The sequence below is a fragment of the Microcebus murinus genome, chromosome 3 (genome assembly GCF_040939455.1).
Source record: "Microcebus murinus isolate Inina chromosome 3, M.murinus_Inina_mat1.0, whole genome shotgun sequence".
Taxonomy (NCBI): Eukaryota; Metazoa; Chordata; class Mammalia; order Primates; family Cheirogaleidae; genus Microcebus; species Microcebus murinus.
The window spans coordinates 92,237,118-92,252,069 of NC_134106.1; the positions used below are offsets into that span (position 1 = coordinate 92,237,118).

At 40.3% G+C, this 14,952-nt stretch overlaps 1 protein-coding gene across 1 annotated transcript in view; it reads left to right on the forward strand.

The window, feature by feature from the left end:
- The first annotated feature begins 5,525 nt into the window (after nucleotides 1–5,525).
- CD38 (CD38 molecule) overlaps nucleotides 5,526–14,952 on the forward strand; it is a 42,695-nt gene continuing 33,268 nt past the window's right edge. Inside the window, exon 1 of the mRNA XM_012737552.3 lies at nucleotides 5,526–6,027. Within this exon, the coding sequence (XP_012593006.2) occupies nucleotides 5,816–6,027 (212 nt within the window). The 5' untranslated portion in view covers nucleotides 5,526–5,815. The remainder of the gene's footprint in view (nucleotides 6,028–14,952) is intronic.

Below are 14,952 nucleotides of genomic sequence, written 5' to 3' on the forward strand. Positions count from 1 at the left end.
GTCACAGGCCTATACCTAAGAACATGTTTCCAGATGTTCTCACTTGGGACCATAAATCCTCCCTGAGAAGAGACTGAGTCTGTCAACTCTAAGCCTTCGATTCCTCATCTATAGTATGGGAATCATAAAAGGTTTGCATGATGGCAGAGTTGTGAGGGTATTGTTCACAAAGTACTTGTCACTCAAAGATGTTAGCAATTATTGTGGAAGGAGGAAAAGAAGAATAATGTGATTAATTGAAGCATCTCCCTCTTCTTCCTTGAACACTGCACTTTATTCCTCAGCAAATGAGCGACAGATGCTTGTTGATAGAAGAATTTTAGCTGGTGACTCTGATGAGGACCTTGGATCTATTGGTACATGCTCACACAGTTGCCAGTGAGCTTGAACTGTGGGAGAGAAAGTTGTTTATTCTGCAGGCATTGCTTGAGTGCCAACCACATACCGGACATTGTTCTGGTGCTAGGGACGCACTGAGCTTGGGATTTCTGGTGAACAAGGTCAGGCAATGGACCTGCTGCCATGAAGCTGACCTTCCAGTGGAAGATCTAAAGGTAGGAGGTACGCCCATTTCTAGAGGTTTTACCAGGGAAATTGGCTGCTCTTTGTTTTATATCTACACCCACATATTCTTGTAGCAAGCCTGAGACACAATGAGATTGCATAAGATGCTGAAGCTCAGAGAGCTCCCAAGGTATGGAGAGTTGGTACTTGAGCCAGGGCTCTGGGGATTTAGAGAGGATCGTGGCCTGGCAGGGACCACGTATGCACAGTGAAGTGGAAAGAGCAAAATTTAAAAAACATATATGATATTATATAATATCTCATAACCACTTTTAAAGCTATCAAAGATTAGGAAAAAAACTGGAAGGAAAGATATCAAAACGTTAATGATAGTTGGTTTTAGAACAAGGGGTGGCATTTTTCTTCTCTTCTATATTTCCGCTTTTTAAAATGTGATTATATTACCTGAATAATTTTTAAATGACTAAGAAAGTTGACCAAAGAAAGATGAGATCTTGAAAGTCTCATTTTAGGACCAATGTTTCCACTAACTAGCTGCATGGCCTGGAAAGGGTCACTCCTATAGTCTCCCAAATACCCGCAAATCAATTGTTGTCCTCCCTACAGGTCTGTTTAAATGCCTGTCCCCTCTTTTTGCAAACCTTCATGGCCCTTCAACAGCCTGCTGTAGTGTCTCTGGCCTTCCTAAAAACTACTCTGACTCATTGTGATCACCCCTGCCTGCCACATAGCCACTGTAATAGTAGTTAGTAATTATTCATTGAATACTTGCTAGGGGCCAGATACTCAGCTAAGTTCTCCATATACATTATGTGATTCAATTCTCCAAAGATTTCCATGATGCCCGTAGATATTTTTAAGCCCATTCTACAGACGAGGAACTTGCCTTTCAGAGAAGTTTTGTTATTTGCTCAAGTAGGCTAGCCCACCCAGTTCTATCTGACCACAAAGTGCTCTGAACTGTTGTGCTACACAGGGATTCCTCAAGGCCAGTTTTTTTCTCAGCCCTCAGTGCCTAGCATAGTTCCTGGCATGTAGTGAGTGGGTCCTTAATATTTGTGAAATGAACAATTACCAGAAAATCCAATTTTTTGAGCCTCATTGCATTGTTAACTATGTACAAATAAGTCCACAATAACAGTATTACCGTATGTTGGGTGTCTAGCCAGTTCTAACTGTATGTGTATTGTAATCTCAATTAATCTCCACTTCAACCTTATCAGGAGACCTTGCACTATATCCATTTTACAGATGAGAAAATGAAAATTCAAAAAATATAGGTAACTTGCCTCGAATCATACCACACCAATATGGTGTGGTAAGAGGATGTGGGTTCTTTCTTATGCAATTGTAATCTTCCTCCCCCCAAACATATCAGAATGTGAAGATGTTTGCAAAATGAGAATGATCACAAACCACGTGACTTAGCAGAAGGATTACAGGGTTCCTTTACGTTTTATTTTCTCAAGTGTTCATTGCATCTAACAGAAAGATAAACTAAAATATGAAGTTTCTCCATGTCCCCACTGCTGATTTATATAATCAGAAATGAAGACATAGCAAATATGAAATTTTAACCGTGTAAGTGTTGAAAAACCCATTCTCAAGCACCATGAGTGTGAGGACCAATTGGTAAGATCTCTTTGGTTGGCAATATCTTTCTGAATTTTAAATGCTTGTGCCTTTTGATCTAGGAAGTCTATTTTAGGGTGTATTGCCTTTTGGATGTGGAAAAAAATATGCCCACATAGTAATATTTATTGTAGTGTTTAATGTAGTAACAAAAGACTAGAAAACTTAAGTGCCTATTAATTTGCGTTTAGTTAGGTAAACTATGGTACACCACACAATGGAATACTAGGGGCCACTTAAAAGAGTTAGGTACAGCAATACATGCTGATATAGAATGTCTTCAATATATATAACTATGCAAAGAAAGCCAGGAGCACAATAGGATGTGCTCTAGGCTATAATTTTTATGAAACAACGATGAGCTGCCTCTATATATGTATGTGTACATATGCTGCTTGCTTATTAATATGGAAAGAGGGGAATTTAAGGAAGGAGAATCATTTTCTACATCTATCATTTTGGTGATACCATTTGATTTTTACTCCATGTATATTTCTCATATTTATTGCCCAAAACAAATATCTTTTAAAAAGGAGTGTTTGTGCATGCGTGTGTGTGTGTGTGTGTGTGTGTGTGTGTGTGTGTGTGTGTGTGTGTGTGTGTGTGTGGCAGGTCTTAGATGTTTCGTTTTACAAGCCAGAAAACTATAATACCCAATGGTTCAGTTCAATAAGGAACAAGTGACAACTCCTGTTACACAGTAACTGATTTTGAACCTTGCAATATAAGCAGCATGAAAGAAATGACAGGCCAAGGACAAGGGGGCCGATGAGGGTAGACCGGAACACAACGAGGTTGGGAAATTATGGAAATGTATCCAGAGACAAAACTAGTGTTTCTTGGTTGTTTGGTTCAACAAGTATTTATGGACCTAAAGTTGAGTTCTAGGGTACTAAGAGAACAAAACTTCAGTTGCTGCCAACTTAGCTCTGAGCAAACTCCTGGTCTTATGAGGAGGGGACACCTAGAAGAAATTCTCAGAGTGTGGCTTCCTGGGCTGGGTGGTCCAGACCAGAGTCTCTAAGATCTGTATTGCCCACTAGATCTGGCAACTAGGTTGTTCAATTAGGAGAGTGTATGACTTGGATATCTAACACAGTTTGGCAGCTAAATGGGGTCAGGAAATGCTTCCTGAGAATTTAGCACTGAAGCTGAGGAGTTAGCCGGGTGGGAGCATGGCATCTGTGCATGCCCAGAGACAGCAGAGAGCTTGGGCTGTTTGGGGACAGAGAGAAGGCCAGCAGGCCAGGAGCGTCATGAGGTTGGGGACAGAGATGTCCGTGGAGGCTGAAGAAGCCAACAGGGGCCAAGATGCTGCTGGCTGTGTCCAGAGCAAGGCCAAGGTGAGGGTATCAGAGTTGTGTTTTAAGAGTTATGACTTTAAAAATGATGCCTTGGCTGGGCCCTAGCACTCTGGGAGGCCAAGGGAGGAGGATTGTTTGAGGTTGAGAGTTTGAGACCAGCCCGAGCAAAAGTGAGACCCTGTCTCTACAAAATTAGAAAAAATTAGCCAGGCGTGGTGGTGTGCACCTGTAGTCCCAGATACTCAGGAGGCCTGGACAGGAGGATCTCTTGAGCCCAGGGATTTGAGGTTGCAATGAGCTATGATGATGACACTGCACTCAACCCAGGGCAACAGAGCAAGATCATGTCACAAACAAACAAACAACAAAATGACCACAATGACAACAAAAAACAGTGCCTTGAAAAAAACCCACCCACCTGGCTGTAGTGCAGAGAATGGATGGAAGAAGTTGGGGAGAGGGCATTTGGGGAGAATGATTGGGAAGCTCTTTCTAGGTGGGAAAGAGGGTAGTGGACTGTCTCTTGGACTAAGCTGCTGGTTGTGGAGATGAAGAAAATGGATATTTAATGAATAATTTGTAGGCAATAGGAACCAAGTTCCATGTAGCTATGTGGGATGAGAGAGAGGGAAGAGTCAAAGAAAACTTGGAAGTTTCTAGCTTGAGAAACTGAAACAAGGGGCTGGCAGGGGTGGTGGAGATGTTGGCTCTTTTTACTGAAATGCAAAACATCAAAAAAGGAGCCAAGCCTTTTATAGGAGAAAGATGAACAGTTCAGTTTGAGACGGAGTGCATCCTTTCACCCTTTTTTAAATTTTAGCATATTATGGGGGTACAAGTGTTACATATATTGCCCATGCCCCCCTCCCTCCTCGAGTAAGAGCTTCAAGTATGTCCATCCCCCAAACCCTTTCACCCTTTTGTTTAAGCAGCAGGGAGAGTCTGGGCAAAAGACCACAACCTGCTAATTTTAAATTCCTGTCCCCTTGATGACAGGCTGAGAGTTCTCCTTCGTCTCGCCAGTCCATTTGCTGTCTGGTCTCCTTTGAGGTCTACCAGTGCCCCACCCACTCTCAGAAGATGACCCTTCTCATTTCACTGAGAAGCTATCAGACGACACTGTCTGTATGTCACTGTCACCACTAACCTCCCAACCCTGAAAGCTGTATTTTCTGCCTTTCATCTGTGAGGCGGCAGAGCTTCTACCCATGCCCTCATGGGTGCCTGGGATCCTTCTAGTCTAGCTGCAATGGCGTCCCTGCTGTTCTTCCAGCAGGCCAAGAGCTTTTCTGCCCCAAAGCCTTTGCTCTTGCTATTTCCTTTGCCTGGAAAACATTTGCCCCAGGGAGTCCTGTGGCTGGATCCTTCATATTATTTAGGTCTCTGCTCAAATGGCACAGATGTTCTCTTGAGAAAGGAGGGGCAGGGAAAGCCACTCTTATTATTTATTGAGATCCCAGTTAGAGTGCAATATCACTGTCTTTCAGACACTGTTCCAAATACATGCCATGAATTATAAAATTGCATCTTCTCAACAGCCCCACAGAGCTGGTAGCCATAATTTACATTTACTGAGTGCTTACCATGTGCCTGTCATTGTGCTAAACACGTTGTCAATATTAACTCACTTCTCATAACCTACCATGAGGTAGGTACTGCTGCTATCCCTGACATACATCTGAAGCACAGATGTAAGGGAGGGTGAGTAACTTGCCCCGTTTCACACAGCCAGAGCTGGGTTTGAACCTACAGCTCAAAGGTGGCCACTAGCTTAGGACGCCACTTGAGAGAAGGAGTCAGACTTCAGCTGAGCCCTTAAAGGTGGTGGGCATTTGTTAAAACTAAGAAGTAGAGGTAGGGCATTCCTTTCCAGGTAGAAGGCATTGTGTGTACACGGGTATAGAAGTGGGTATCAGCCTTCGCACTTTCCAGAAAGCAAGTGTGGCTGGGGTGTAAAGTGCACAGTTGAGGATAAAGGGAGTGGTGTCTGTCATTTGGTTGATAAAGTGCACAGTTGATAAAAGGAGTGTCTGTCATTTGGAGATCCACAGAGGGTTAAGGTGGCTGATTCTCCCGGGAGATGCCGAGTCTGGGTCCCTCTCTACAGGAGTCTGGAAGTGAGTGGCTGTAGCGATTGTTGACGTCTTTTTAAGTCCTTTAAGCCCTTATTGGTCCAGCTGACCGCGACCAGGGCACTTTGAGGCAGGGACTTGGGGGTGGGAAGGGAAACAGAGAAAAGGCAAGTGAAAGAGAAGGGGGAGGTGCAGTTTCAGAAGCAGGCGAGCGCTCTCTTCCTGCCTAGCCTCCGACCACCTGTCCTTCAGCTTCGCCTGGTGGACCCCGCATTGGGCCCTATGGCTGACGAACGCTGCTGCCGGATCTCTAAGAAAGTCCAGATCTGTCTTGCAGTCGGGCTCCTGGTGGCAGTCGCCGTGTTGGCCGTCGTCGGAGTCCTGAAGTGGCTCCAGCGGCCCAAGTGGAACGGGCGAGGGACCACAGACAACTTTGCTGGCATGGTCCTGGAGCGATGCAACGTCTACACTCAGATGTTGCAGCCCGCGCTGAGGTGAGTTGGCACGCGGGGCGCACGGCTGGACGGGCAGGGCTCGGTGGCGCGCAGCCCGGCACCGCGCGGGGGAGTCGTCTGGATTTCCCAAGACAAAGCATCTTCTATGGCGGATCGGCTGAGAGCCCGCCGGGCAGTGCTGAGCAGGGAGTCGGGGACCCACGGGACTCACGGTGCCGGCTCCGCGCGCCACTCGCAGGAGCTGCTGGCGTGGCCCGAGCGTGCCGGCGAAGGGAGGGCGCGCTGCTCGCTGGCTCTCCCGGCTCAGCGGGAGACACTCGGCAGAGACGCCCGCCTTCTGGGCATGGTGCCTGGAGCCCAGTCCCTTGCCGGGCCGCGGCCCAGCCTTGGCGCTCACAGCCCCTCTGCAGGGACAGAAAATAACTCAAAGACGCAGGGCAGGGTGGGCTGGGGTGTTGACATTTTCAACTTTGCAAGGAGTTTCGGTCCCTGGTTGTGTGACTTGCAAAGTCTGCTGCAGGGGAGGAGCGGGTAGCAGGGCCAAGCCACAGAAATTAGTTTCATTCATTTCTATAAATGAATGAAATCATTTAGATAAATGAACGAAATCAGCACGCCGATTCTTCTTGCGTTCCCTGAAATGCATGTGACCAGAGAAATCATTAACAAAACAAAACAATATCAACTTTTAAAATCGAGGTGTTATTTAAACGGTAATATGCATTCAGCTAGGTGAATCTGTACAGACGCCAGAAAACACCAACCCCGTAAGTCTATGCAACCCTTCTATACCCCTTCCCAGCTACTAATCTCCCACACGGGGAACTTCTTTTTTGAATTATATTCCCACGGCTTGCTTTTACCCTGAGAATTCATTTTTTTGTCCATAAAACAGAACAAGCTGGGAAGTCATTGGAGGGAGTGGGAGGTGGGGAGGAGGAAGCTGTGAATTTAGGTTCTCTGCTTGAGACTGCAAAATCCTGCATTCCAAACACCCCCAATCCCAGGTGAGTGAAAAGACCTTCCTCACCTCCCCAGGCAAGCTCAGTGGTTCTGTTTGCAAATCATTAATGTCCAATGGTTCCCAGGGACTCTATGCATTTTGTTTACAGATAATTAAATACTTAATGGAAAGAAAAACTAGAAATTGAGGCTGCACTTTAAAGTATCAATTAAATCAAGTGAAATTCAATCTGAAATGGTAATGATAAAAAAAATCTCATTTTTGTTTTCATCTTAATTCAAAAGTTAAAAATATTGAGGCAGAGGCGGGAGGATCGCTCAAGGTCAGGAGTTGGAAACCAGACTGAGCAAGAGCCAGACCCCGTCTCTACTAAAAATAAAAAGAAATTAATTGGCCAACTAAAAATATATAGAAAAAATTACCCGGGCATGGTGGTGCATGCCTGTAGTCCCAGGTACTTGGGAGGAGGCTGAGGCAGAAGGATCGCTTGAGCCCAGGAGTCTGAGGTTGCTGTGAGCTAGGCTGATGCCACGGCACTGTAGCCTGGGCAATAGAGTGAGACTCTGTCTCAAAAAAAACCAGTTAAAAATAGTTTTTTTGGTTGTTGTTCAATCACCTTTGGTAAATTCACACTATTGGTTAGATTAGCACATTGATAAAGCAAGGAAGATGCACCACAGAAACTACGTGGCTTTGGTGTTTGTCAGGATGCATGCTCAGTATTAAACACACATGTGGTATACATATGCATGTATACATTTGTTCAACATATATGTGTATACATACATATTCAACAAAATATTAGTAAAAAATTGATATTTATGTAAATCATAATTCAGTTAAAAATTAACACGATGTAGCCTGTTAATATTTGAGCATCCTTCTACACATCTCACACTGTATACACACATGTACACACACATGGAGACATGTTTTATATAAATGAATTAGTAATAATATGGTGCTTACTATGTGCCAGGCACTGAACAAACATCAAATCATTTAGTCCTTTAACAATCCTATGGTGTATTTACTATTGGAATCCCCATTTTATAGATAAGCTGAGGTAGAGAGTAGGGTGAATTGTCCAAAATTTGGCTCCAGACACTGAAGTCTTAGCCATCAAACTACCCTGCTTAGGTGTGCTCTATGCCTATAGGTAGAATGACTATAAAATTTAATGCTCGAGTCTGTGGACTTTTGACATAGGAAAGACAATAGAAAATGCTATTGAAAGTGTGCTGAGTCATAGGCTTAAACCAGAAAATATGGTCACCATATCCTTGGGTGCTTTAGGAGCATGACCTTTGGAGTCACACTGGTTGGGTTTAAGTCTTGGCTGTGTCACAGTGTGAAGTAGGGCCAGTTACTTAATTTCTCTGTGCCACAGTATTCTCAACTGTAAAATGGAAATATTAAAGGTAGTACTTCGCAAATAGGGAAATTGCCAGGATTAAGAGGAATAATCTTGTCACGTAAGAATTTCTTTTTTTGGAAATCAGCGTCACAGATGCCTTCACGTGATAATAAATATAGATCCAGGACAACCATTTAAAATGGATGGCTAGTGTTATTTATTTAAATCCAAATACAATAAATCAGTCCTTCAGTGGTAAAATTTATGTTGTTTCTAATTTTTTTACTATTATTCTTTTTCTAACTTAACACTTGATCTGGGGGATTTTTAAATATCAGTACATGTAGATCTATCTCATCCCTATTACCAGCTCACAGTATTTCATAGAGTAGATGTAACCATTTTCTATTCATAGGAAATGAGTTTGTTTCCAATTTTTCAATTGCATTCATTTCATTCAACAATTATGCATGGAACATCTACTATGTTCCAGGCAGCAATCTAGCCAGGAGTGAATGACAATGTTCCCACTCTCACAAAGCTTTCATCCTGGTTGGGAGAAACATGATGTAATGCCCATCTTCATACATATACTTTTGTGTGCATATGAGAGTGTTTTGTAGGATAGACTTCCATTGGTGGAATTTCTGGGTCCAAGGGAGAATTATGTATATTTTAAGTATTGATTATTCCAAATTCCATGTATTTCCAAATTCCCTCCAAAATATTATAGCTGTGTCATTTTTCTCTCCCACTATCTCTCTATCAGAGGGCATGCTTTCCCACAGTCTCTTCATTGCTGAATATTTTCAACTTTTTTAATTATAAAAAAATAGCATCTAATTATTCTTTGATTATCAGTGAGTCTGAGCATCTTGCATGTGTTTATTGGCCATTTATATTTTTTCTATGATTTTCCTAATCATAGTTATCCTTCCTAATTTCTATTGAGTTGTTTATTTATTTGTTTTTATGGGAGTTCTTATATGTTTTCAGTAATATTCACACACATACACAGTAAAAGTCATTGGTACAAACTGTACAAAATAGCAAATTTAAACAAGCACTTTGTAAAGACTTAACTAAATGTCTGGTGCTGGGGCTAATCATGGAGATTCACAGAGGAAGAAAATACAGTTTTGAGCTCTAAGATCCTGCAGCAGGAAGAGGGGGAGAGGACGAGAGCAGTGCAGGACCTTGTGATCTGTAGTGACAGAGATATTTGTACATAGCCATGAGGTGCACTGAGGAGGGAGCCATTGCTACTGCACTGCTAGCCTTGCACTAAATTCTTCAGGGGTGTGTAGGATGTACCCAGGCACCTATCAAACAAGAAGAAAATGGGAATTGCTGAATATGTGAGCCAAGTGCCAGCACAATGCCACAGAGATACAGACGTGGACATCACCTCCCTGGTGGGGCAGAGGCAGGAAGGAAGGACTTCATGAAAGAAGTAACATTGGAGGTCTTCCTTTTAAGATAGAATTTCAACAAGGGGGTGCTCTGAACAGTGTGTGCTACCCTGTTGAGAGCAGCCCCAAGGACAGATAAGATGCTACTATGAGGGAAAATGAGGCAATTGATTGACTAAATATCTTTAAAGGTGTTAAGACTTTGGGGAGGATCCCACTGGTGAGAGAGTCTAGACCTCATGTTGGCCTGTCCACAACCTGGACCTTCTATTTATTATTATTACTAAGAAAATATCTATTGGATGATGTAAGTTTTCTTTCTTTCTTTCTTTATTTATTTTTTGGTTCTTGGGGTACAGAATACATCCCACTGGTGATGTATAGTCAGTATACTATGTACCCATGTCTGACACCTTGATTAAAGGATCATTCAGACACTGAGAGTGGATGGCAGCAAGACAAGGGCATAATAGGCCTAGAAGCCATTTGGAGGTTATTGTAGTAATTCAGATGAGAGATGGCTGTGGCTTGGATGGCGATTGATGGACGGTGATAAGAAGTGGATGGATTCTGGATATATCTTGAAAGTAGATTCCATATGATTTATTATGGGCTTATAGATGAGATATGAGAGAAAAAGAAGAAACAACACTGACTCCAAGAGTTTTGGGCTGACCTACTAGAAAAAATGAATTGCCATTTTATCAAAAAGAGAAAGGTCGCAGTGAAGCAAGTTAGGAAAGGCGTAGGTAGTTTGGTTTTGTACATTCAATAGTCCCCGTTTATCCATGGTTTTACTTTCCTAAGTGTCAGTTATCCACAGTCAACCATGGTCTGAAAATATCAAATGGAAAATTCCAGAAATAAACAATTCGTAAGTTTTAAATTGTGTCATTCTGAGTAGCTGATGAAATCTCATGCCACCATGCCCTGTTCTGCCCAGCACGTGAATCATCCCTTTGTCCAGCATATCCACGTTGTATATGTTCCCACCTGTTGTTGGTTAGTAACCATCTCAGTTATGAGATTGAAAAAACATAGTCCATATATATGGGGTATAGTACTATCCACAGTTTCAGGCATCCATTGGGGGTATGGGAATATATAGGTAAGGGAGGATTACTGTATGAGTGGAGATATTAAACCCTAAGTTGGTTCATAGATTCTGGGGGTACTGGAGAGACGTCTGGGCTGGAGATAAAAATTCGGAAGTCAACAGCAAGGGAAGAAAATGTTTTAGAGGAGGGGGTGTAGTCAGCTTGTTCAAGCCATTCTGATTGATCAAGTAAGATGAAGACTAGAAATTGACCAGTGGATTGATGACCTTGACAATATCAGTTTTGGAGGAGTGATAGTGATGAAAACCTATCTGGAATGAGTTCAAGAAAACAAAACAGAACGAGAGAGGAACTAGAGACTGTGCACGTAGACAATTCTTGCAAGGAGTTTTGCTATCCAGGAGAACAGAAATGGGGTAGTGGCTGGATGGATAAGGAAGTATTCAAGGTAGAAGAAATTGGGGCTTGTTTGAAAGGCAACTTCTTTAAAGTGGGCTGAAAAACCATCCAAGTGAAGAATACTTCTAGATTTCTATAGTTTCCTATGGTCATTTACAATCAGCCTGCCAATGTCAAATTCAGTAACATTTTTAGAGTGACTCCCTCATCTATGATCATTTTTACTAGAACATGAAACTTAGTATAAAAAAGTTTTCTTCTTTTTCTGCTTATCCAATTTTATGCACAATTAAATTATATAATTAAAAAAGAAACAATAACCATAAACATGTCTATAAATAGGTAAACAAGTAACCAAGTGGATAGAAACAAAAGTTCTTGGGTGTCCCAGAGAATAGCTTATTATCTGTATAGAAAGCGGGCAACTTGTTTTATGGAAAGAATGAATAGTGTTGGTTAGCACAGTGAGTCAGTTAAGTAGGGATCAGTTAAGAGATTTTTTTTTTCAATAAATGAATTTAGAGTTGGCCAGGCATTATTCTTGCCAGCATAGGAACCCCTTAAAAATAGACCAGGTCAGAAAACCACAAAGACAAAGATTTCTTAAATAAGGGGTGGTGGAAAAAATGGATGTGAGATGCTGAGAAAAAAACAAGAAACTGAATTATAAATGAAACCAAGAATTGGTTTCCTGTATGTGTGTTTCAAGTACTAAGGAGTTAAAAGTGGAAGAATGATTATATTCACAGATTTTTGTACTTGATCTGGATGGGGAGTAGGAGATTATCTTTTTCAGCAAAATATTAACAGTAAATATCTACACTGGAAGGAGGGCATGATAAGAATCTTGTTCTCTAAGACAAAAAAGAAAGTGAAAACTGAGGTCAGAAATTTGGAGAATAAATGAAACAAGAGACTAACATCCTTTTTCCCTTCAATTACTTTTATTTTTTTCTAATTATAAAAGTAAAACATGCCCATTGTAGAACATTTAGAAAAAATACAAAAATATAGAGAACAATATAAAATCACTTAACTCCTAAAGTAGAATTCTAAATAGTGGAGAATACCACTTTTAATACCACAATTAAAAAAGAAAAACTTAAAGAGATCTGCAAAAGAAAACTATATACCTACTTAAATGACAATGATGCTAAGAACATATACTGGGGAAAGGGCTATCTCTTCAATAAATGGTGCTGGAGAAACTGGATCTCCTATGCAAAAGAATGAAACTAGACCTCCACCTCTCACCACACACAAAACTCAACTAAAAGTGAATTAAAGACTTAAATATAAGACCCCAAACTAAGCCATTAGAAGAAAACATAGGGGAAATGTTTCAGGACGTTGATCTGGGCAAAGATTTTATGATGAAAATCTCAAAAATATAGGCAACAAAAGCAAAAATAGACAAATAGGATCATGTCAAACTAAGAAGCAATCAACAGAGTGAAGAGACAACCTGCATAATGAGAGAAAATATTTGCAAGCTATTCCATTGACAAGGGGTCAATATTCAGAATATGCAAGGAACTCAACACAGAGACAAATAATTTGATTAAAAATGGGCAATTGATGTGGATATACATTCCTCAAAAGAAGATATAAAAAAGGCCAACCAGAATTTGAAAAATGCTCAACGTCACTAATCATCAGGAAAATGCAAATCAAAACTACAGTGAGATATCATTTCACCCCAGTTAGAATGGCTATTATGAAAACGACAAAAAATAACAAAGCTAGTGAGGATGCATGGAAAAGCAAGTGTTGTACACTGTTGGTGGAAATGTAAATTAATACAACCATTATGGAAAACAATATGGAAGTTCCTCAAAAAACTAAAATAGAAGTACCACGTAATAATCTAGCAATGTCACTACTGGGTATATATCCAAAGAAAATGAAATCAGTATGCTCGAGACATAACTGCACTCCCCTGTTTATTGCTGCACTACTTATAATAGCCAAGATAGGGATTCAGCCTAAGTGTCCCTCAACAGATGAATGGATAAAGAAAATGTGGTATCTATACACAATGGAATACTATTCAGCAATGAAAAAGAATAAAATCCTGTCATTTGCAGCACCATGGGTGGAACTGAGGTCATTATGTTAAGTGAAACAGGCCAGGCTTAGAAAGATAAATACCTCATGTTCTCATTCATATGTGGAAACTAAAAAAGTTGATCTCATAAAAGTAGAGAGTAAATTAGTGGTTACTAGAGCTAGGAAGAGTAAGGGCTAAGAAAAATAGGAAGAGAGTGGCTAATTAATAAAAAATTACAGCTAGAAAGGAGGAATAAGTTTTAGTGTTCTATGGCACTATAGGGTATAACCAATAGTTAACAATAATTTATCGTATATTTTCAAAGAGCTAGAAGAGAAAATTTTGAGTCTTTCCAACACAAAAAATGACAAACATTTGAGGTGATGGATACATCAATTACCCTGATTTGATCATTATGCACTGTATACATGTATCAAGATATCACTTTCTACCCCATAGATATGTATAATTATTATATGGTAATTAAAAATAATGTTAATAAAAATTAGACTTTGCTCTTATTATTGACTTGTAGGAGGTTTATGTATTCAGAAACAAGTATTCAGAAACATGTATTTGTCACAAAATGTGACAAAACACATTTTGTCAAATGTGTACTAAAACTATTTTCTTTAATTTTGTGATTTACCTCTTTATTTTCTTTAATGGAGACTTTAATCTTAATGAGGCCCAATTTGTTACTTTTTTTTTTATCTGGCTTGTGCTTTAGGTCTCTATACATTTCTAGTTAATTTTTTGTGTATGGTTTAAACTAAAAATAGATTTCATTTTTTAAAAATTTTTATTTGCTTTTCAATTTTATTTCGGAATATTATGAGGGTACAAATGTTTCGGTTACATAAATTGCTTTTGTATCATTTAAGTAAAAGTTATAAGGGTGCCCATCCCTCAGATAGTGTGCATTGTACCTGTTAGGTGAGAATTTACCTATCCCCTCCTCTCCCTACGTCCTGCTTGATTTCCATTGAATATTATTTCCATATGTGCATGTAAGTGTTGGTCGATTAGTTCCAATTTAATAGTGAGTACATGTGGTGTTTGTTTTTCCATTCTTGTGATACCTCACTTAGAAGAATGGTCTCTAATTCCATCCAGGTCAATACAAGAAGTATTAGTTCACCATTTTTTATAGCTAAGTAGTACTCCATGGTATACATATACCACATTTGTTAATCCACTCATGGATTAACGTGGGTTGTTGATGGGCACGTGGGTTGTTTCCACATCTTTGCAATAGTGAATTGTGCTGCTATAAACATTTGAGTGCAGTTGTCTTTTTTGTAAAATGTCTTTTTTTCCTTTGGGTAAATATCTAGTAGTGGGATTGCTGGATCAAATGATAGTTCTACTTTTAGTTCTTTGAGGTATCTACATACTCCTTTCCATAGACGTTGTACTAGTTCATAGGCCCACCGACAGCGTATGAGTGTTCCTATCTCTCCACATCCATGCCAGCATTTATTGTTTTGGACTTTTTGATAAAAGCCATTCTCACTGGAGTTAAGTGATATCTCATTGTGGTTTTGATTTGCATCTCCCTGATGGTTAGAGACGTTGAGCATTTTTTACATGTTTGTTGGCCATTAGTCTATCTTCTTTTAGAAAGTGTTTGTTTATGTCTTTTGCCCACTTTTTAATGGGGTCGTTAGATTTTTTTCTTGATCATTTGCTTGAGTTATTTATAGATTCTTGTTATCAGCCCT